This window comes from Bufo bufo, chromosome 3 (genome assembly GCF_905171765.1).
Source record: "Bufo bufo chromosome 3, aBufBuf1.1, whole genome shotgun sequence".
Taxonomy (NCBI): Eukaryota; Metazoa; Chordata; class Amphibia; order Anura; family Bufonidae; genus Bufo; species Bufo bufo.
Genome location: NC_053391.1, coordinates 374,173,874 through 374,197,480, shown reverse-complemented (window position 1 = coordinate 374,197,480; position 23,607 = coordinate 374,173,874). Strand labels below are relative to the sequence as shown.

General features: G+C 47.1%; 1 protein-coding gene across 1 annotated transcript in view; it reads right to left on the bottom strand.

Moving 5' to 3' along the window:
- The window catches only part of MED13 (mediator complex subunit 13), an 89,555-nt gene that overhangs the window by 50,252 nt on the left and 15,696 nt on the right, over nt 1-23,607 (bottom strand). The window contains exons 3-5 of the mRNA XM_040424673.1: nt 13,998-14,166; nt 5,946-6,091; nt 5,022-5,219 (exon numbers count right to left, since the gene is read on the bottom strand). Coding sequence (XP_040280607.1) covers nt 5,022-5,219; nt 5,946-6,091; nt 13,998-14,166 — 513 coding nt within the window. The remainder of the gene's footprint in view (nt 1-5,021; nt 5,220-5,945; nt 6,092-13,997; nt 14,167-23,607) is intronic.

Here is a 23,607-nt window from a genome sequence, read left to right as displayed (position 1 = left end):
TGGAAGATCGGTCCCTGAGAGAGAAGATCTTCCCTGGCGGGCAGTGGCCAGGGCGCGTCTGCCAGGAGCAGCATGAGGTCGGCATACCAAGACCGGCGGGGCCAGTCCGGAGCGACCAGAATCACCGAGACGCCTTCCGCCGCGATCTTCCGAAGGACCTTGGGCAGGAGAGGGATGGGAGGGAATATGTATGGGCGCGCGAAGCCTCGCCAAGGAAGAACGAGGGCGTCGGCTCCGCAAGCTCCCGGATCCCTGGCCCTGGACAGATAGGCGGGGACCTTGTGATTGAATTTTGAGGCCATGAGGTCCACGTCCGGAATGCCCCAACGAAGGCAAATGGCCTCGAATACCTCCGGGTGAAGAGACCACTCGCCGGGGTCGACGGTGGTGCGACTGAGGAAGTCCGCCGCCCAATTGTCCACCCCTGGAATAAAAATTGCAGATAGGGCCGGGACGTGGGCTTCCGCCCAACGGAGAATGCTGGTGACCTCCCGCAGCGCTGCGAGTGCCCCCCTGGTGGTTTATGTACGCCACGGCCGTGGCGTTGTCTGATTGTACACGAACTGGATGACCCTTCAGCAGATGAGTCCAGTGTCGTAGAGACAGAAGGGCCGCTCTCAGTTCCAGGACATTGATCGAGAGTTTGGACTCCGATGGAGACCAAATGCCCTGGACGGATCGGGGAGGAAACACGCCTCCCCAGCCCGAGAGACTGGCATCGGTTGTAACCACCAACCAGTTGAGTGGCAGAAAGGACCTGCCCAGAAGAGGGGACTGTAACCACCAGCGGAGAGATGACCGCACCGGAGGCGACAGATGGAAGGGATGATCCAGAGACTGCGGCGATTTGTCCCAGGAGGAGAGGATCGCCCGTTGGAGAGGGCGGGAGTGAAACTGCGCAAATGGGATCGCCTCGAAGCAGGCAACCATCTGCCCCAATACCCGCATGCAGAAGCGGAAGGACGGTCGACGGTGGAGAAGGAGACCCCGAACCGCCCCACGGAGGATCAGACGTTTTTCCGAGGGAAGACGTACCTCCGCCGCTCCCGTGTCTAAAAGCATTCCCAGGAAGACGAGTTGTCTGGAGGGGGGAAGGGAGGACTTGGGGAAGTTGATGACCCAACCAAACCTCGCCAGAGTCTCTAGAGTGAGATCCACGCTGGCAACCGCTTGAGAAAGGGACGGAGCCTTGATGAGGATATCGTCCAAGTACGGTAGCAGAAAAACACCCCTGGAACGGAGTAAGGCTAAAACCGGGGCCAGGACCTTGGTGAACACCCGGGGGGCTGTTGCCAGTCCAAAGGGAAGGGCGACAAATTGGAAGTGGAGGTCCCCCACGGCGAATCGAAGGAAGCGATGGTGACACTGGGCTACCGGAACATGGAGGTAGGCATCCTGTATATCGATGGAAGACATGAAATCTCCCTGCTCCAGGGAAGCCACCGCGGAGCGGAGGGACTCCATCCGAAACCGTCGAAGGAGGAGAAAACGGTTGAGCTTTTTGAGGTCCAAAATGGGCCGCACCGAACCTCCCTTCTTGGGAACTACAAAGAGGTTCGAGTAGAACCCTTGGAATCTTTCCTCTAGAGGAACGGGGGTAATCACCCCCCTGTCCAGTAAAGCTTGAACGGCCGCGGAGAACGCGGCCGCGTCTTTCGGGTCTCGCGTGGGGCGGGAGCGAAAGAACCGATCCGGAGGGAAGGATGCAAATTCGATTTTGTATCCGGAGGACACAATTTCGAGGGCCCAGGCGTCGGAGACGTGAGCCATCCAGACGTCCTTGAAAAGGAGGAGCCGGCCCCCCACCCGGGTGGGTGGGGGCGCGCCTTCAGGCAGAGGACTGTTTTGCTGCGGGTGTGCGGGCAGCCTGCGGCTTGCGCCAGGAGGGCTGCGCCCGAAAAAAACGGCTTCCTACGCTTGTCCTGGGGAGGAGCCGAAGCGGCAGCTGTGGTGGGAGCCCCAGAGGCCCTGCGGGAGGACCGAAAACGAGACGCACCAGGGCGTCCGCGGGGGGCGCCCCTGGCTTGGGGTTGAGGAAGATGGGTGCTTTTACCACCCGTGGCCTCTGAAATAAGTTCGTCTAAGCGGACCCCGAAAAGGCGGGAACCCGCAAACGGTAGCCCCGCCAAGGAACGTTTGGAGGCAGCGTCCGCTTTCCAGACCTTCAGCCAGAGCTCCCTCCTGACGGCAACTGCCAGGGCGGAGGAGCGCGCAATAAGGGCTCCCGCATCAAGGGAGGCCTCACAGACAAAATTCCCGGCCCGAATAATAAGCTGGGCCAAGGAACGTAGGTCCTGGATGGGGATGTCCGAGTCCAACTCCTGTTCCAGCTGCGTACCCCAAGCAGAGATTGCTTTCCCTGCCCAAGCAGAGGCAAAAAACCGGTCTGAGGGCAGAACCGGAGGCAGCAAAAATGCCCTTGGACAGGGTCTCCATGCGACGGTCCTCCGCTGACTGAAGAGAGGACCCGTCGGGAACAGGGATGGCCGTGTTCTTTGACAGCCGGGCCACAGGGGGGTCTACCTTGGGTGGGGAAGACCAGGTGGCCACGACATCGGCTGGAAAAGGATAGCAAATGTCCAGCTTCTTTGGGTTGACAAAACGGGCGTCCGGGCGAGCCCAAGCCTTAGACACCACGGAGGAGAAATCAGAGTGGATTGGAAAGACTTTTGAGGCCTGCCTGGGTCTGATAAAGGAGACGCTAGCTGCGTCCGAGCTAGGGGGGTCATCCTGCACCTTAAAGGTGTCACGTATATCAGAGATGAGTTGACCCATCGCTGAGGCTAGCTTGGACGGCAGGGCCGAGTCCATTTCCAAATCTGAAGCCGCCAATTCACCTTCAGAGAGCGAATCCTTTGGAGAGGAGAGGCTCGTCTGGGTGCGCACGCGTGGCGGGGAGAGGGAGGCATCCGAGGAGGAGGCTCGCTCTACTCTAATACGCTTCTGAGAGTGCCTAGCTCGGGAGGGGTCACTAGGAGAGGATGAACCCGCTGCAGCGGCAGAAGCAGTGGACCCGGAGGGCGCGACAGTCAGAGTGGCGTCCTGCGGGGTAGGTGGCCTGTCTATTAGGCGGCCCACGACATGAGTGAGGCTTTCCACGGCCTGGGACAGGGATCTAGCCCAGTCAGGCGGGTCAGAGGAAGCAGGGAGCGACACAGCGGGCGACTGAGGCTGCGGTGGAGCTCGGCATGCAGTACAGTGCGGATCAGACTGCCCCCGGGGAAAGGGTTCCCTACAAGCGGTACAGGCATGGTACCATGGCTTGGCGGCTGCAGAAGGGTCTGACATGGTGGAAAGATGTTGCACTTTAAAGCAACAGTACTGTGGCACGGAGGGGGTTAAACAGTCCTACCAGACCCGATGATACAAGCGGCAGCTGTAAGGGGAACAGACTGAGGAGGCTGTGGAGGAGAGGCAGCAGCACGGAGCTGAAAGGCTTCAGGATCGCACGGCAGAGAGATGAACCCGGAAGTAGCGGAGCGCAGCAGCACGGAGCTGAATGTGTAAGGAAGCTCCGCCCCCCCTCTGCCGCGCTGAAGCCGAAGCAGAGCCGCGCGCGCGCGGCAAAATGATTTTAACCCCCAAGGATGTTGAAGTGCCGGCCATGACTTGGCGCCGTTCATGCCAGGAAAACGGCTCCCACCGCGCCTAGATGTAGCAGACGGCTTGCATGTCTGCAGCCGTCCCCTGTAAGGCAGCGTTCTAGGACTTGCCCAGATAGACTGCCCTCCAACTATGCCCGGTAACGTCCCGATATGCGGGGGGGGGGGGGGTTGTCCGTAGCAGTGGTCATGTAACAGTGGCCATGTTGGTAGCAGCGGTGGGAGGGAGGAAGGGGAGGCTGGAGCAGCCACTCTCACCATACGCTGTCTTCGCCCTCAGTCCATCCAGCGGGGTCGCCCCTTCAGCTCCTGGCACCGCGGTGGCAGGAAGCCGGGGGAGGGACTTGGCGTGCGGGCGACCCTGAGCTGGCGGGACGCAGGGGAGCGAGGCTGCCCTGGTCCACCTTGTCTTCTGTGGGGGAGGCGGCAGTGCGGAATTACCGGCACTGGCGCAACTCAACCCCGGGAGAAACAGAGGGGTCTAATGCGCCTCTGTTGTCCCTGTAGGTAGAAAAAAACCGAGTTAAAAACAACAAATACGTAAAAAATAAAAATCATAGGATAACAACCCTGCATAAGCAGGGGGTGTCTTGCCTCCTTGGACACTAAGCAAAAACTGGCAGTCTCTTCTCCAGGCTGAAGGGTATAGCTGATGGAGGAGGGGCTTACAGCTTTCGCTTAGTGTCACGCCTCCTAGGGAGCAGAGCTATACCCATGGTTTCCTGTGTCCCCCAAGGAATATGGGCGAGAAATGGAAAATCTGCCAAAAAAGTGAAATTGTATCTCTATTTTCCATTAATTCTTGTGGAAAACCTAAAGGGTTAACTACGTTTGTAAAATCAGTTTTGAATACCTTGAGGGGTGTAGTTTATAGAATGGGGTCATTTTTGTAAGCCTCGCAAAGTGACTTCAGACCTGAACTGGTCCCTAAAAATTGGGTTTTTGAAAATTTCTGAAAAATTTCAAGATTTGCTTCTAAACTTCTAAGCCTTGTAACATCCCCAAAAAATAAAATATCATTCCCAAAATGATCCAAAAATGAAGTAGACATATGGGGAATGTAAAGTAATAACTATTTTTGGAGGTATTACTATGTATTATAGAAGTAGAGAAATTGAAACTTGGAAATTTGCAATTTTTTACAAATGTTTGGTAAATTTGGTACTTTTTTTTATAAATAAAAATTAATTTATTTGACTTCGTTTTACCAGTGTCATGAAGTACAATATGTGACGAAAAAACAATCTCAGAATCTCAGAATGGCCTGGAAAAGTCAAAGCGTTTTAAAGTTATCACCACTTAAAGTGACACTGGTCAGATTTGCAAAAAATGGCCAAGTCCAGAAGGTGAAATAGGGCCGAGTCCTTAAGGGGTTAAACAGCTTGAGATGGGGGGGGGAGAAATAAAAATTTTACTCACCAACTAGAACTTCTACAGCTGCCAGTGAATCATCCTCCCAATCCATCTCCTCTTGCTTTTCCTCAGGGCACTCTTTTATATTGGATGAAATGGGATAGAACTGTTTCCATTCTCCTATTAATTTCTTAGTAGAAGAATCAGACATTTTGAATGACTGCCCTGTGAGGGTTCCATTTAATCCAAATGGGCTCAAGATAACTGGGGGGGGGGGGGGGGAAAAGGTTAAGAGTTTATTAAGATTTTACGTATGGAAATTAACCAGACTAAATAAACTAGAAATCACTTTTTGAAAACATAATTAAAGTAGCTGTCCCATTTGAATATATTTTTATGGCAAATGCACAGGATGCGCCATAAACGCCTAATAGGAGAGTGTCTCAGAGGCGAAGCTCATACACACCTGACATTTATGGCATATCCTGTAAATATGCCATTTATGTCCAGATGAGAAAACCCCTTTAAAACAAGTTTTAAGCTTGTTTAGAACACAATGGGAAACCTACACAAGTGTCAATATAACTATCCCAAATGTGGATCCCTGAAGTAAGCGGAGTGCAGCTGCACATATGCGGTCACCACTCCATTGACAGCTATGGTACTGCTGGATACAGCCGAGCCGGCTCTCCGCTATTTTCAGAACTCCCATAGGGTGGCCGAATGTGTGTGGCTGCTCTCCGTTTACTTCAGGACCCTGCCTCACCTAGCTGACATTGATGGCATATTCTAGCAAAAGGCCACCAATATCTGAGATGGGCCAACTCCTTAAAGTCATGTTCACGGTTTATTTTTCAAAAACATGGAGTGCACCATAATTCATGAATTTATGCCATAAAAAAAAAAATGGTAAAACTTTGATAAACCTGCCCCCTCATGTGCTTCAAGAGTCTACTACTCATTCCAACGTCTCAATGACACCCCTCTTACCTTGAAACGGGCTACTTGACTGCTGGGCTAGGTTAAGGTGCTCCTCACTAAGAAGGTACACTGGTTGGTGCTGGTTAATTTCTACACTTGTGCAAACATTGCTGTCTCCATGAAGAAAGAAGGTGAATGAGCAGGACAAATGCTCACTGAAATGAAAAAAATAAAAATACATATTTAAATATACATATAAAATAAAAAAATAACACATTGAAAGACAGTGCAAGCAGTGTTAACAGTATGAGTCTTAAATCACTTCTTGCCCAACTACTGAAATAAAAAAAATAAAAAAATCTCACTTGGATGAGTCCAGCACAGTAAAGGCTCTTTCACACTTGCGTTGTCCGGATCCGTCGTGTACTCCATTTGCCGGAGGTGCCCGCCGGATCCGTAACACCGCAAGTGAACTGAAAGCATTTGAAGACGGATCCGTCTTCAAAATGCGTTCAGTGTTACTATGGCAGCCAGGACGCTATTAAAGTCCTGGTTGCCATAGTAGTAGTGGGGAGCGGGGGAGCAGTATACTTACCGTCCGTGCGGCTCCCGGGGCGCTCCAGAATGACGTCAGAGCGCCCCATGCGCATGGATGACGTGATCCATGCGATCACGTCATCCATGCGCGTGGGGCGCCCTGACGTCACTCTGAAGCGCCCCGGGAGCCGCACGGACTGTAAGTATACTGCTCCCCCGCTCCCCACTACACTTTACCATGGCTGCCAGGACTTTAGCATCCTGGCAGCCATGGTAACTATTCAGAAAAAGCTAAACGTCGGATCCAGCAATGCGCCGAAATAACGTTTAGCTTAAGGCCGGATCAATGCCTTTCAATGGGCATTAATTCCGGATCCGGCCTTGCGGCAAGTGTTCAGGATTTTTGGTCACAGCAAAAAGCGCAGCATGCTGCGGTATTTTCTCCGGCCAAAAAAACGTTCCGGTCCGGAACTGAAGACATCCTGATGCATCCTGAACGGATTTCTCTCCATTCAGAATGCATGGGGATAATCCTGATCAGGATTCTTCCGGCATAGAGCCCCGACGACGGAACTCTATGCCGGAAGAAAAGAACGCAGGTGTGAAAGAGCCCTAACATTCCTTTCCTCAAAGTAGACAGATTATTCACATTGGGCAAGAAAGTAGAAGCATCTAAAGGCAAGCACCCTGAGATTTCGGAGATTCTCAATCGATAGCCTGATGGCCCTTTTACACAGGCCGATTATTGGCAATGAACGTTCCTGAAAAGGTGCCCCCGATCACCAGATGCAAACACACATCTACAATGATTTCACCCAGTAAATGAGGCATCCAAAGTCAGTGTAAACAGGGATGTGATGCCCAGAAACAATTAACTGATCGCCCAACCCAGTGCAGTTGAGGTGACTGTTGCATGTAAATGAAGCTATCATCTCCGCTCTCCTTCAGGCAATTATCAGGAAAAACCAGTTCTTACCCAATGATTGCCTGGTCAGTAAAACCACATAAAGAGGCCTAAAGTGTACCTAAACTCACAAATTAACTTTACTAAAATCTACTCTAAATGGGACTAAATGAATTTTTGTAAGATGCATATTTATTTTTTATTTTTATTTTACAACTTACCCTACCAGCAGCCACGTGCATGATCAACCAGCCTTTCCGGGGCTCCATGGGGTACGAGGTTCTACATAGTAACATAGTATATAAGGTCGAAAAAAGACATTTGTCCATCCAGTTCGGCCTGTCACCCTACAAGTTGATCCAGAGGAAGGCAAAAAAAAAAAAAAACTGAGGTAGAAGCCAATGAAGCTCTTGATCAGTGGGGGTCTCAGGGGTAGGACCCCCACCAATCTAAGAGTTATCCACTATACTGTGAATACCCCTTAAATACAAGGCTTGTATAAAAAATCCCAGTAAACACAATTTAATGGTTATAGCTTTGACCCTGTATTGCTGCAACCAAACACCAAATGTACCGTCACCTACAGTATAAATCCTGCTGAATGCAAGACGTAAATTATAAGAGGCAAACATCCAAACTTTGAACTGACCAACGAAATGTTCATTGCCCATAACCGAGGAAGAGCTGCATTTACAAGATGTTACAGTCATTGCTCGTCCCCATACAGATTGCCGATTACACAGGATGATCTGCTGCCCAGAAGCAATGATTTTGGGTGCTGCATCAACAATGCTTCTACCAAAATCAATGAGTATTTGCTCTTTAATCAGCAGAATCTTTACACAGGTCCAATTACTGGGAACGAGTGTTTCTAGGAACGCTCCTTTCTGATCATTGACCCTATTGTCGTCCCATGTAAACATGTTGTCCCATCTGCAGAATCCCGTTAAAGTCAAAAAGGGGGTTGTCCCAATGAGAACGCCTTTTTTAACGCCAGGAGAGGAAGCCACTAAAGGACTATATCTATTTGGTATTTAGAGCTACTATGTACTACATGGCGTCATAGTCACCAATACAGTTGAATGAGCACTATGTACAATTACAATTTCCTTACAGGAGAAGTGAGTGGCAGCATGGATCTTCTCCCTATTTTGCGGACGCATTCATTTCAATGGGGCCACAAAAGATGCAGACAGCACACCGTGTGCTGTCCACATCTGTAGTTCCGTTCCACGGCTCCGCAAAAAAAGATACAGGTCCTATTCTATTCCGCAACGGTGGACAAAAATAGGCATTTTCTATGATTGTGCCGGCCACGTACAGTCCGTAAATTGCGGAAAGCACACAGGCTGGCATCAGTGTTTGGCGGAGTCGCAATTTGGGAAACACGGTCATCTGAATGAGCCCTTAAGCAGCCAATTGTCAGGGGTGGCTTAAAATTCTTTTTGGTGAGATGAACATTTCATTTTACATGTTCCTTATAAATTCTGCCAAACTACAGGAAGTTGGTTGGGTACTTGAGAACGGGTCTTCTAAACCAAACTAAAACTTTCCCAAAGCTGGCAGGAAGTCCCTTCTGACAACCCTTATGTGAAATACTCCTGGTTATAAATTAGTACCAGATCATGTTAGATGTGCTCTGCTAAGGGGGAGGTGTCACTTTTGGAGTGGGCTGCTCTCACTGTAAAACTAACGTTTTTTCAACCCTTTCCATACTGAGAACATGTAGATTACCTAGTCTATACCCGAGTATATCTTGAGAATTCTTTGGGAGCTTAAAGAGGACCTTTCACTAGAATAAAACATCTAAACTAACTATACAGACGCGTAGAGTGTTTTATTCTAGTGAAAGGTCCTCTTTAACCACCTGGATGGTTACATGTGGCAAAGTATAAAGAACAGGAGAGAGATCTGTGTCAGAGGTAGTCAGCCCACCATATTGTGAAGACTGGACTCACCGCTCTGAGATAGTAGAATCCTTAATATAGTGCAATAAGCATCTATATAAAAGATTATGGGGCACATTTATTAAAACTGGCGTTTTAGGTCCTGTATTGGCGGTGGATCTGCCAGTTATATAGAGGCGCCGGCCTCTTCATAACTTCAGCGGATCCACAACCGCTTCTAAATGTAAGACAGCTTCCTAGCTCTCTGACATTTAGACCATTTTCTACGCCTAAACCAGGCGCAAAAAATGACGAATAAGACGGGCCACAGGACCCATCCCTTTTTTAAGACCTGGCGTGAGAGGGAAGAAGTTGCAGAATCTGCACCAGAAATGCACCGAATTTATTAAACAGAAATACAGCTAAATGACCAAAGTAACCAACTATAAAGCAAGATGCACACAAAGCTGCAGGGACTTGGGAAACCCATAAGATGAAGTCAGCTGGCATGGGGTCTCTGGCAGTTTACCAGCAATCCACCAGGGAACATGCTGTGAAATGCACACTAAAGACCCACAAAAAAGCAGCCTAATGCATGGACAGCACACAACTACACTATCATGTAAAACATTACTTATTACAGCTCCTAAAAAGAAAACAGGACAGCTGCCAGGCCAAGCTGGAAAGCTCCCAAGGACAAGAAAAACAAATAGGAGGCTTTCTGCTCCTCAGTTCCAGCACATCCACCATGCTGTCCTATGGAAAGAACAGGCCCACAAGTCATTCCTTCAGCCCTTTATTCTCAGCAGAGACCTTCCTCCAGCTCTTCATTTTGTGATTTCTCAGTGTGGCTGTCTCATGTGCTTTCTGTGTAGAGTGCATGATGTTCAAGGGTTAGGCTACTTTCACACTGGCTTGTTACTGATAATACATCTGCATCCGTTAGGAACAGATCCGGTTGTAATATCTTTAACATTGCCAAGACTGATCCGCCTTGAACTCCGTTGAATCATCATGGGAACTTTTGGTCAGACCTTCCACCACACATTGCTGGACTTGCGGAGAGAAGCATACTTACCTGCTCCACACCCTCCGGTTCCAGCACCTTTAGTCGTACACTGCAGCACTGTAGTCCTAGTCGTCAATATCTGGTTTGACAAAGGTTACATGTGCAGAGACATATTCCCCATGCGTCACGTCAATGGGTCCTGTGATTCATGGGGAAATTTTCACCATGGCACATGTGGTGAAGACCAGTCAGTATCTGGTGTGGCCACCAGTGCAACACCTCTCCGTCGCATAGAGTTGATCAGGTTGTTGATTGTGGCCTGTGGAATGTTGGTCCACTCCTCTTCAATAGCTGTGCGAAGTTGCAGAATATTGGCAGGAACTGGAACACGCTGTCGTATACGCCGATCCAGAGCATCCCAAACATGCTCAATGGGTGACATGTCCGGTGAGTATGCTGGCCATGCAAGAACTGGGATGTTTTCAGCTTCCAGGAATTGTGTACAGATCCTTGTAATATGGGGCCGTGCATTATCATGCTACAACATGAGGTGATGGTCGTGGATGAATGGCACAACAATGGCCTCAGGATCTCGCCACGGTATATCTGTGTATTCAAAATGCCAAACACACCTGTGTTCGTTGTCCATAACATACGCCTGCCCATACCATAACCCCACCGCCACCATGGGCCACTCAATCCACAACGTTGACGTCAGCAAACCGCTCACCCACAAGACGCCACACACGCTGTCTGCCATCTGCCCTGAACAGTGAAAACCGGGACTCATCCGTAAACAGAACGCCTCTCCAACGTGCCAGACGCCATCGAATGTGAGCATTTGCCCACTCAAGTCGGCTACGAAGACTAAGGCTAGGTTCACACCTGAGCGTTTTACAGCGCGTTCCTACGTGCTGTAAAACGCTCAACAGGCAAAAACCAAATGTTTCCCTATGGGCATGGTTCTCACCTGAGCGTTTTACAGCGCGTACGAACGCGCTGTAAAACGCCCTACGCCCCAAAAAGTACAGGAGCTTCTTTGGGGCGTATTGTGGCAGTTTTTCATTGGATGCCTCTGTGGTTAATCACACAAACTACGCGAGTTTGCAAAATACAAAAACGCCCCAAAAACGCCTGATAAAAACGCCTGTAAAAAGCGCTTAACGAATACGCTCAGGTGTGAACCCAGCCTAACTGTATTCAGGTCCAGACCCCGATGAGGACGGCGAGCATGCAGATGAGCTTCCCTGAGACGGTTTCTGACAGTTTGCACCGAAATTCTTTGGTTATGCAAACAGATTGTTGCTGCAGGTGTCCGGGTGGCTGGTCTCAGACGATCATGGAGGCCAAATTCTCTAAAACTCCTTTGAGATGGCTTGTGGTAGAGAAATGAACATTCACTGCACGGGCAACAGCTCTGGTAGACATTCCTGCAGTCAGCATGCCAATTGCACGCTCCATCAAATGTTGCAACATCTGTGGCATTGTGCTTTGTGATCAAACTGTGCACATTTCAGAGTGAGCTTTTATTGTGGGCAGTCTAAGGCACACCTGTGCAATATTCATGCTGTCTAATCAGCACCTTGATATGCCACACCTGTGAGGTGGGATGGATTATCTCGGCAAAGGAGAAGTGCTCACTAACACAGATTTAGGGCTCATGCACACGACTGTGTGCTGGCAGTTACGTGCATTGGGGACTGCAATTTGCGGTCCCCAATCCATGTCAACATCCGTGCGGCAGCCGCAGACAGATCCAGACCCATTCAACTTGAATGGCTGCGTGATCTGTCCACACCGCAAAAAAGTAGTGCATGTGCTACTTTTTTTGCGGTACAGAGGCACGGACAGAAAACCCACGGAAGTACTCTTCCGTTCCGCATCTCCCGGATTGCGGACCCATTGAAGTGAATAGGTCCACGATCTGTAATGCAGGATGCATACGGCCAGTGCCCATGTATTGCGGGCCGCAATGCGACCACAGGCAGCACACGGTCGTGTGCATGAGCCCTTAGACAGATTTGTGAACAATATTTTAGAGTAATGGGTCTTTTGTGTATGTAGAAAATGTTTCAGATCTTTGAGTTCAGCTCATGCAAAATGGGAGCAAAACCAAAAGTGTTGTGTTTATATTTTTGGTCAGTGTATATATCTACACACACACACACACATTACATGTGTGCTTATACCATCTGTAGAATATGCTATGCAAGAAATGCTTCATGGATCTACAGGCATGAGGGTGCACTTTGCTCCTTTTATCTTAGGGAGGGTGCTGAATCTCCTTAAAGAGAACAGTCCTGTATGGGGACTTATTGGGAAACTAATATGCAAAGAGCTATCTCCCAAGAAAGAGAAACATCTCACCAGAGCCACCTTTTGGAAGTGGAGATTGGAGTCAAGATCCAACACTAGGGATGAGCGAGCAAGTGTTTTTTCAAGTTCGGGTTATCTAAGAATCCTGTTATGGATTCCGCTACCACGGACCATACGGAATTCTACAAGCCTTGGGATTTGACATAGGAATATAGCCAAGCCAGATATCCATCTGTAGACAGCTGTTTAAGGGTGTTTGCCCCTAGTCTTCTGGCTGGCTCAGTGAGTTGTCTTGGAAGCGGCTTAGGCGGGGTTCTGAATCTTCTTCCTGCATGGAGACTAACCGGAAGTACTCCATGGTATGGAGACTTATTAGCAATGCTCCACAAGAAAAGAATATGCAAAGAAGTATCTCCTAAGAGAACCCTCCATACCGTGGAGTACTTCCAGTAAGTCTCCATACAGGAGACTTACTGGAAGCGTTGGAGTATTTGCAGTGAAACATATGGCCCAAAAACTGAATATGAAAAAGTGGAGTTGGAGTACACTGTGCATGCGCTGGATGCTTCCACCAGAGTCTGTGCAGCCCAAGTGTTGAGGCAAGCGAACACAGGAGGAAGGAGAGTTATTGGACACAGTACACAGAGGACGCTTACCACGGGTCTGTGCAGTAACACAAAATATGGAACTCTGTACTGCCGAATGGACAGGTGGGTGAAGCTAGGTATCCTATGTATTACTTTATATGAAAAAGCATAGCCACTGTTTACATCTGAGGATGGGAGCAAAAAACAAGCTACAAAGCAGTACATAACAAATAGTAAGGCGACATAAAATATAAAAAGTGGCCAAAGCCTTTGGAACCTCAAAGATCTTGAGTGAAACAATGTTCCAAGGAAACACACAAGCACAGCTTTGAGCTTCCGCCGCTTATCCCAAGATGTCCTACTTTCAGCTTCTCTACTCCAGCTGTCCTTTGTGCGCAGAAACATCACCTGCTGTTCAGTATTCTTCTAAAACGTGAGCCTCGCATATAAATTCATTTATATATTTTATGCCGATATGTACAGAATGTCCTGTACCGATCTACACTATACTCAAGTAGACTGAGCGAATACACTATACTGTTAAAGGTTCAGTGGTTTAAAAAAAAAATTATTGGATGTACCTGGAACAAGCAAACTCTACCAAAAACACAAATCTACAAGACAGAGTGAAAAGGCAAGCAATTCACATCTCCGCCTGCTGGCGTTTACCGCATCCGGCATTGCAGGATTCAACAGACCATTGCCAAATCCTTATTGACTATAAACCGGAACTGGACAATTTTCCAGCAAAGATGCCAGGTTATGGCTAGACAAACACCACTACATGCATTTGTTTTTGTGTGGCCGACAGCCGCCGTTAATGCCGGATCATCTCTAACGGAGATATTTATGTCCTCGTCAAAGAAGAAACCCTCAACTCACCTTTTATTAACTGGCTTCTCATCTTTCTCATATGGCTTTACAAACCACTTCCCTATGCGCACAAAATTTCGGTTCATTAAACATCGCTCCAGCAGGTTATGGATAGCCTTGAATAGTAGGGTACGACAATCATAGGAGAGACCATTATCCCAGCTGCCATCTTCCTCCACTGAAAATGGAAAAAAGAGTGAATGATACATTAGCTTAGATAGTACATGGTGAGAGATGACAAATCAAGTCTTTAATATATGCATGTGCCATATAAAAGGAGTTGGCCCATGAAAAATATTCTACAGTTTCCAAACCAGCACCCGGATCTGAATTCTTTTGTAATTGTATGCAATTAAAAATTTTGCATAGCCACTGAGTTATTCAATAAAATGTATCTGTATAGCGCCGCCGCCACCTGTTTGTTCCTTATCTTATTTCTTTGTCCTGCTCACTGAGATGGCCGCACATGCTCAGTTTCATCCTTCAACTGCTTCCTGAGCTGTGATAGGTAGAGCATGGACACGCCCCCTGAGCTGCAGCAGAAAAGACACTCCCCTTGAGCTGTCAGCTTGATATAAATCTAGCAGAGCAATGAATGGGGAGATCTCTGGATCCATGTGAGGTACAGGGCTGGTTCTAGCTTTGTTAGAAAGAGATTGTCATGTTCTAATTTTTTATAGTAATCATGGGATAACCCCTTTAAATACAGGGAAGTTAAGAACTTATTTCCGCAGGGATATCTATACGAATGTCCATAAAGGTATATCTTAGCAAATGATAAAGGGAGTGATTACACGCCGGTTTCATACAAATAACCACACACAGACATTTTACAATACTTTTTGATGCAATTATTAAAGAGCATTTTTTACTGCAATTGTTTAAGGCTTCATGCATGCAAAACTGTATTTCTCCTCCATGTGCTATCCACAATCTTACCCATTCATGTATATAGGGCCGTGCACACATCCATATTTTTTGCCAATCAGTGTTATTTTAGATTTTATAAAGCATGTGCAGCCCACGGCCAAGTTTCCTATTCCACAGAAATATGCCTTTAATTTCATTCCAAAAACGAGACCACATTTCCCATGACATCCAACAATATTGCAGGAAACATTTCTCTGTGTATGCCGCCTTCCAGAGAAAGTGCTGGTTCTCAGTCTATGGTCAGCTCAACAAGCCCTAGGACTCCTGTTGTAAGCCACTCTTATAGGCAACCAGTCCTGCCCGCTAGGTCTGGCACACATGCCACTAACTTGCTTTCTGGCCCATGCACACATCATGATTTCAGAGAAAAGGAGCGGCCAATTACCATACTATTAACCACTCCTAGTTACAAAGCCTACAGGTAAAATGATGTCACTGTTCTCACTGCAAGTATGCCATGACTGATGTAAGCAGACATCTTATAGTACATGACAACCTGCCTTGTACCGCACGTGGGTCCAGAGATTCACTGTTCCAATTGCTCTGCCAGATTATCTGGCAGCTCAGGGGGCATGTCCTTTCTGCTAAAGCTCTCTCCTTGTAACTGCCACAGCTTCTACCAGAACATATGGCTGGTGGCAGTTGAATGTGCAAAGTTTTAAATCTTCAACCAGCTCAGTGAGATGAACAAAAAAAATAAGGAAAAGAACAGACAGCAGGTGGCACTATATAGATATTATAACCAGTGAGCTATTCATTGAAATCTAAGGTTTTTTTAAAGGGGTTATCCAATCCTAAAAAAAGCTCCCCCCCCCCCCATATGCCCAGGCCCCCCCCCCCATATGCCAGGCCCCCCATATGCCCAGGCCCCCCCCCCCATATGCCAGGCCCCCCCATGCATGTATATTGAGCGTGGGGGGCCTGGCATATGGGGGGGGCTCCCTGCGCCGCTCCTGGTCGCCGCACCGCCGCAGCTTCTCCCCATGTACGGATGAAAACATCCGGTGTCGGGCAAGGGGGGGGGGGGGGGGGGGAACGGTAAAAGCCAATGGCAGGCGGAGACGGGGACAAGCCTCCCTAGCGTCACCCACGATGCTAGGGAGGCTCGTCCCCGCCCCCCAAAAAGGATGTTTTCATCCGGGCACAGGAAGAAGCAGCGGCGGTGCGGGGACCAGGAGCGGGGGACCCGGGTAAGTATATTCAACGTGGGAGATTTTTGGGGGGATTGGATAACCCCATTAATTACATAAAATTACAAACTAAAATTCAGATCCAGGTGCTGGTTTGAAAAATGTACAATATGTTTCGTGACACAACCCTTTTAAGTCAGGAGCTCAGTGTAGGGGCAGCACACTACATTACAATGTGTGGCCACAGCAGTGCCTTCAGCAGGGATCTGGAATGCACACATTACTGGCAATAAGGTACAGTTCGCTTTTAGACAGTGAACAGTGTACATTTTCCACTGGAATGTAATGATGAAGTGCAGCACTGAGCAATATAATCCAGTTTTTCCACTAGAACAATCATAATGGCTACGACTACTTATATACTACATACTTAAAACAGCCAACTAGGCACTCTACTTTCAATAAAGTAAAAGTACTAGAAAATTAACTTTGTACCATATCGTTCTACAGAAAACTGCCTCTCTCCACTTATAAGCCACTTCTCCCCTACTTTGTGCACTGATAATTCATTCTCAATTCACCACTGAAACCAGTCAGACACAAGAAAGGTGATCAGCTCACTGAGGGACCCGGTTGCATGCTGCCCATAGAGCTGTTTAAGGGAGACAGAGGCACAGCAAGTTCTCGCTCTCACCCCAGTGCTGGATTCCCAGCTACAATGAACAATACTTCTGTATAATGTCATCCATACTGCTGCTGATACTATGCTACAGAAATAGGCTCCATTCACACATCCGCAATTCCGATCCTGAAAAAAATAGAACATGTCCTATTCTTGTCCGCAATAGCGGACAAGAATAGGCATATTCTCCTCGTGCCGGCAATGTGCGGTCCACAAAATGCAGAACGCACATTGCCGCTGTCCGTGTTTTGTGGATCCGCAAAACACACGGATGTGTGAATGGACCCATATAGGAGAGCAGGTTCTACTCTTCTCTGTGGATTGTGTATAGGACATAGCATAGCAGCTAGCGGCAAACCACTAGCTCAAGAAAAGAAAAAAAAATGACAATAAGAGGAAAAAACGGGATACAAATGATTTAATGTTCAGATACAGGGTTACTCCTCATGTACATACAAAACAGCTTAAAATCGGAAACCACAAGGTACATGTTTCCATGGCCTGCACATCTGGTCTAGGCCTGCTCTATAGAGCAGGTACATGGTCATTTTCGGCCTTTTAAACAGGACCTGTCACCTCTCCTGATAGCTACATGCATGCCTCATGTAATAACATTTCTGGAGCATCCATTCTTATGGCTCTATGTTGTGCCATTCCTTTATGAATGAATTGCTAGCAGTCTGCAGTAAGGGTACAGAGGGGTGGTAACCAGTTGGGGGGGGGGGGGGGGTTACCTGCACAGTCTGAAAATGGCAGCACTGATTAGATAGAGTGAGTCTGTGGAGGTAAACACCCCCAACTGGTTACCTCCCCTCTGTACCCTTACTGCAGACTGCTAGCAATTCATTCATAGCTTCTATTAGAAATAAAGGAATGGCACAACAGTCATAAGAATAGATGCTCCAGAATTGTTATTACATGGGGAATGCATGAAGCTATTAAAATAGGCATGTCAGGAGTGGTGAAAGGTCCTCTTTAAAGGGCCAGCACACGCGAGTCCAAAAGCTTCCCCAGTCAATGGCTGGTCATCCCTATGTATTTAAGGTGCCTTTCCCAGTGGGAAGGTACACAAGCTTTACATTACTAGTTACCAGCAAAAGTGTTATCGTCTGTCTGACTAGCTATGTATGTACTGAACTCCAGCCTTACAACCAACTACTAGCCACCTGCCTTGACCTTAGCCTGTTTCTTGTATTGCCCTATTGCCGCCTCCCTTGACCTCGGATTTAGGCTAGGTCTACACAACGACATTTGTCGCACTAATGTCGCTCGACAATTTTTATAATGGCAGTCTATGGTGTCGCACTACAACATGCTGCGACTGCCACGCAACAGTCGCAGAAAATCCATTCGAGATGGATTTTTCTGCGACTGTTGCATCGCAGTTGCAACATGTTGCAGTGCGACATCATAGACTGCCATTATAAAAATTGTTGCGCGACATTGGTGCAACAAAATATTGCACTACAAATGTTGCAGTGTAGTTGTGCCCCATCTGTCGGCGACTTATTGTCGCACGACAAATGTCGTCGTGTAGACCTAGCCTTATTGTACGTTGCCTACCGCGACTTCGGCCTGTTACCAGACTACAAATATTGCCCGACCCCTAGTGTTTTGCACCAGTGGATGACCCCGTGGGTCAGCCACCAACTATACTGGAACCATCTCAAAAGGTAGCGGCCTGGTGGCTCCAAAGACCAGATCCCTGTGCAGGGGGTTAAAGGGTGAAAACAGACTGCCAGGATAATGCCCTTAGGCCCCTTTCACACGGGCGAGAATTCCGTGCGGGTGCAATGCGCGAGGTGAACGCATTGCACCCGCACTGAATCCGGACCCATTTATTTCTATGGGGCTGTGTACATTAGCTGTGATTTTCACGCATCACTGGTGCGTTGCGTGAAAATTGCAGCAAGCTCTATATTGTGCGTTTTTCACGCAACGCATGCCCCATGGAAGTGAATGGGGCTGAGTAAAAATCGAAAGCATCCGCAAGCAAGTGCGGATGCGGTGCGATTTTCACGCATGGTTGCTAGGAGACGATCGCGATGGGGACCCGATCTTTATTATTTTCCCTTATAACATGGTTATAAAGGGAAAATAATAGCATACTTAGTACGGAATGCTTAGTAAAATAGTGAGGGAGGGGTTAAAAAATAAAATACAATGAATAAACTCACCTTAATCCACTTGAACTCTCAGCCTGGCATGTCTTCTTTCTTTTTTGATAAAAAAGGACCTGTGGTGACGTCACTGCGCTCATCACATGGTCCATCACCACAGTGATGGACCAGAGCGCAGTGACGTCAAAGGTCCTTTAGCCAGGTCCTGAAGAAAGTAGAAAGGAGATCCGCTACGCAACCAAGTGGATGGGGTGAGTTAAATTTGTTTATTATTTTTAACCCCTCAATGGACATTTTACTAAGCATTCTGTATTAAGAATGCTATTTTCCCTTATAACCATGTTAGAAGGGAAAATAATAAAATCTACACAACACCAATCCCAAACTTTTGTGAAGTCTTGTTTCGGGTCTGGGTACCAAACATGCCAATTTTTCTCACGCGCGTGCAAAACGCATTGAAATGCTTTGCACTCACGCAGAAAAATCGCGCATTTTCCCGCAACTTTAGCGTTAACCCAAAGTCAAACCGGTCAGTTGGTACAGTGGGTCCACACCTACTGCCCATAACAGCAATCTTAGGGTCCATTCACACATCCGTGGTGTGTTGCGGATCCGCAACACACCCGGCCGGCACCCCCTATAGAAATGCCTATTCTTGTCCGCAGCTGTGGACAAGAATAGGACATGTTCTACCTTTTGCGGAGCTGCGGACCGGAAGTTCGGGGCCGAAACCCGGAAGTTCAGGATCGCTCTCCGCTTCACGTCCGGGCCCATAGAGAATGAATTGGTCCGCGCCCGTTCCGCAAAATTGCAGAACGGGTGCGGACCCTTTTGCTGACGTGTGAATGGACCCTTAAATACATGAAATTCCATTTAAATTACGGCAGTAGCAGGCAAAAAACACTAATATTTCAAAATAAATAAGTTCACTAAAAATCTAGATTAACGCAACATCTGTTGTATGGTTTATTAATATTCCACCACACAAAGCATCTTCTGGGATCTGTACTAGTAGGGACATTTGGGGAGATCAATACCATTCATATGGTGTGCCTTTCTGTACCCCAATGCCAGATTCATCAATAGGCCAAAAATAGAGGAAACTCATCTAAAATATTAGTGGTTGTTATTGAAAAACATCAAAAATCCATAAAAAAAAGTGAAGGTCAAGCAAACCAACTTAATGGATTTTTGATGTTTCTCAATAAAAGCTACTGTTTTAGAAGATGAATTTCCTCCTTCGTGTTTTGCCTATATGGTGAGGGCAGGTGCGTGGGTCCCACCTTCGCTGGCAAAGGCGATTTCTGCGATACATGGTTTGGGGAGCTGTAACTTTACTATTTTGATGTTTTATCAATAGGACACTCAATGTTGAGAAATTCAACTTTTAAAAACATCAGATTTTGACAAATGAGTTGTGAACGATTCTGAATCTCCAGCCAATCGTGTCAAAAATGTATTGCAAGAAGTTTATGACTATAGTGCTTGGCCCCATCAAACCACTGATAAATCTCCCCCAAAATATACCGTAACTATGAATACAGACACCAATCCCTCCCATTATGTTAACGTGGGGAGGTATTATAACTGGAAACCTTTTTAGTGCTGGCTTCACCCAGTAGAATAGGAAACAAATGGGTGTAACAGGACACCCGTGTTATTAGCAGGCATATGGTTCTTGCAGAACAAGCTGTGAGGCATTCCCAAATACAGAAGCTATTTAAATTAAGGACAGATCAAATTGCACAAATTTCAGTCCCACTAGTGACCCTGCACCCCGACGACACTTTTACTGAACGCTGTGTGCTTAGATCCAGGGTGACAGCACCCCCCCCCCCCCCCCCTACCTTTGTCATCAGTCATCTTTTCTCTTGAGGAAGTCCTGGTGTTTATGTAACTCGCACTAGAAGTGGTGACACTTTGTAACACACATAGCTGAGATTGCAGGGACGGCACGGAGCGCCTCGAGTCTCCGCGGTATGAGTGCACGTCTAAAGACACCATGCCCTCAAAATACCAGGACTGACATAAATAACATTGTTAAACAGTTGTCTAATCTGGATGAACTCTTCTCTCCATGAGGACCCGCTGGTGATCAGCTGATGGCCTCTTTTCTGCTGTGGCTAATACTCAGGCAGAGGATGCATATCTCCTAACAGGGCATATAAACAGAGGGCTTCATTACATTAGAGTTGTTGGACTATAAATGTATTTTTGTTCCCCAACCTGACCAGTCAAGAAGATCCAAGTGCTGTACAGCATTCAGAGCTTGACCCTTGACCAGTGGCTTCTTCAGTCCATCAGCATAGTTAGGACCTCTTTAACAGCAGTGCCTGATGTATGGAAATGTGCCTGGAGTCAGAGTCCTCTCTGTAATCCCAGCAAGGTGGTTATCACCTCCTTCCAGACAATCGCTTGCTACATTGGGCCATGTAAAGAGGCCTTAAGGCTGCGGCATCACCTAGATGACTCCAGGAATTGCACTTGCATAAGTGCGGCTTCAGAAGAAAAAGAAAAAAAGGCAATAAAAGTGGTAGGGAAATGGTTGAAATGATGGTACACAGGCCAAGTCTGCAGTCAATTCCGTTTGGTGAAAAGCTGATGGGTGGCTCCTTAACACCTCAAAAGCTCCAGCTTACCCAATTCAATGCAGCTGGTCATATGCCCTAATAGGTGTGAATACATTTCAAAAAAGAACCCTTCCAAATATTTGATCTCTCTACATAATTTTAAAAAAATATTATAATAATAATATATATTAGAAAGAAAATTAAAAAATTAAAAAAAATGGAGGCATTGTATATGCATACCCTCAAAATGGTACAACATGGTTCACAAAAACAAGGCCTCATTCTACCGAGTTTATATAGTTAAATGTCCTGGATTGCCAAGCAAAAAATAAATGGTCTGGTCCTTGAGCCCAAAAATGTCCCTTGCCTGAAATGTATCTTTCTGGAGAACGGGAATTTGAATCAAAGTAATGGGCACAGTTGAAATGATTCAGCGCAGGCACTCCCCTGAATCTGTGCTAGAGGGAGCCAGGCACAATTCAAGGAAGCAGTCACGTGGCAGCCGCCATCTTGCGTCCCCTGGATGCAGAGGATATTGTAGATACTGGGGCAGTAGGGGGCCTTCACTGTGAGGGCTGGGGTAAAATTTTGTGTATAAAGTGGTTAACTGTACTTGGACAAATCCTTTTTACAAAACGGCAGGAAAAAAAAAAAAAGTGTGTAAATACACCCTAAGGTTATTTCAGGCCAGGTCCACAACCAGCTTACAAAGGCAGCAGCACCACAATCACAGATTGGAGACATTAAAAGGAATGGGTTCGCATCTGACCCGCAAAAAGGGCGGACAAAAAATACGTTTGTGTGCATGAGCCTTTAGGCTGCGTTTCACAGTTTAAGTGGCTTTTTTTGCATTTTAGATGCATTGTTTGCAGAAAGAAATGCAGGACACAAGCTTTTTTGCTCCTGGCTTTTTTTGTTAATGAGATTTTCTTGTCTTTCTGGCTTCTTTTCAAAAGCACAGCATGTCGGAGCTCTTTACGTTTTTAAGTCTGTTTCACTACGGGGGAAGCCACACCAAAAAAAAAACAAAAACAAAAAAAAACACCCATTTAGATTAAAATGGCAAAAAAATAAAAATAAAAAACTGCCCAATTCATGCGTTTAAAGACCCTGGAAATGTTAAAATTGCATGCAGAAAACCATTTCCTTAGAAAATCCACTTGCTATGAAGTATTTTGCACTTTGGACTTACTTCGAAACACACAACTATATGGTATCTTGGTTCTAAGGATCTCAAATAAGCAGCAAACCATATGCCATAGGTCAATGCTGTACCATATGCATCCCTGCCACCAAGGAGAACACCCTGACGGCACACAGATACTAATTAAAGCTGTGGATCTGTTACCGTGCGAATACACACAGAGTATTATTTGTCAGGCCACGTTATTTCTATTTCCCATCAAATGCAGGAAGGGATCCGGTTAGAGAGAGCAGGAGTTCCAAGTACGAGCTGGAGCAAACCACACAGGTCTTAGACTAGTACCAGGATACAAACATTGCGGTTTGCTTTACACGACACCTATGTCACCCATTATTTCCAGGTTAAGTTATGGATTATTGTCCTAGTATCAATTAAAGGGGTTTTCCGGGTTTTAATATTGATGTCCTATCTTCAGGATAGGTCATCAATATCAGATCTGGTTGATCTGATATCGGCTGGTTGAAGAGAAGGTCGCGTTCCGTGCGAGCGCAGCCTTCATTGTTTACCTGCTCGCCACCGACATTGCAGCCGTGAGCAGTGTAATTACAAGCCTTCCCATTCACTTCTATGGGACGGCTCCTTCCTATTCCTACTTGAATAGGAAAAAACGGTCCCATTGAAAAGAATATGACAAACAAGGGAAGGCTGCGCTGTAGAACATGTCCTATTCTGGTCTACAATGGCGACCAGAACAGCCATTTCTATTGATGGGAGTAAGAAGCATGCGGAATACACACAGAAGGTATCTGTATTTAGCAAATCTGTGGTTTGCTGACCAAAATATGGACATGGTCACGTGCATGACACCTTAGGTTACATTCACACGATTGTGGAAAACCGGCTGTCACACAGCGGCTTTTAGAACCAGTTGAAGTCAGTGGCGCTAATCACATGGCAGTTTTTTGTTTTTTTTCAATAGCCAGTGAATTGCAACCGTCAAAAAATACGTTCTATTTTTGGCCATTTTCACGGCCAGAGGTACC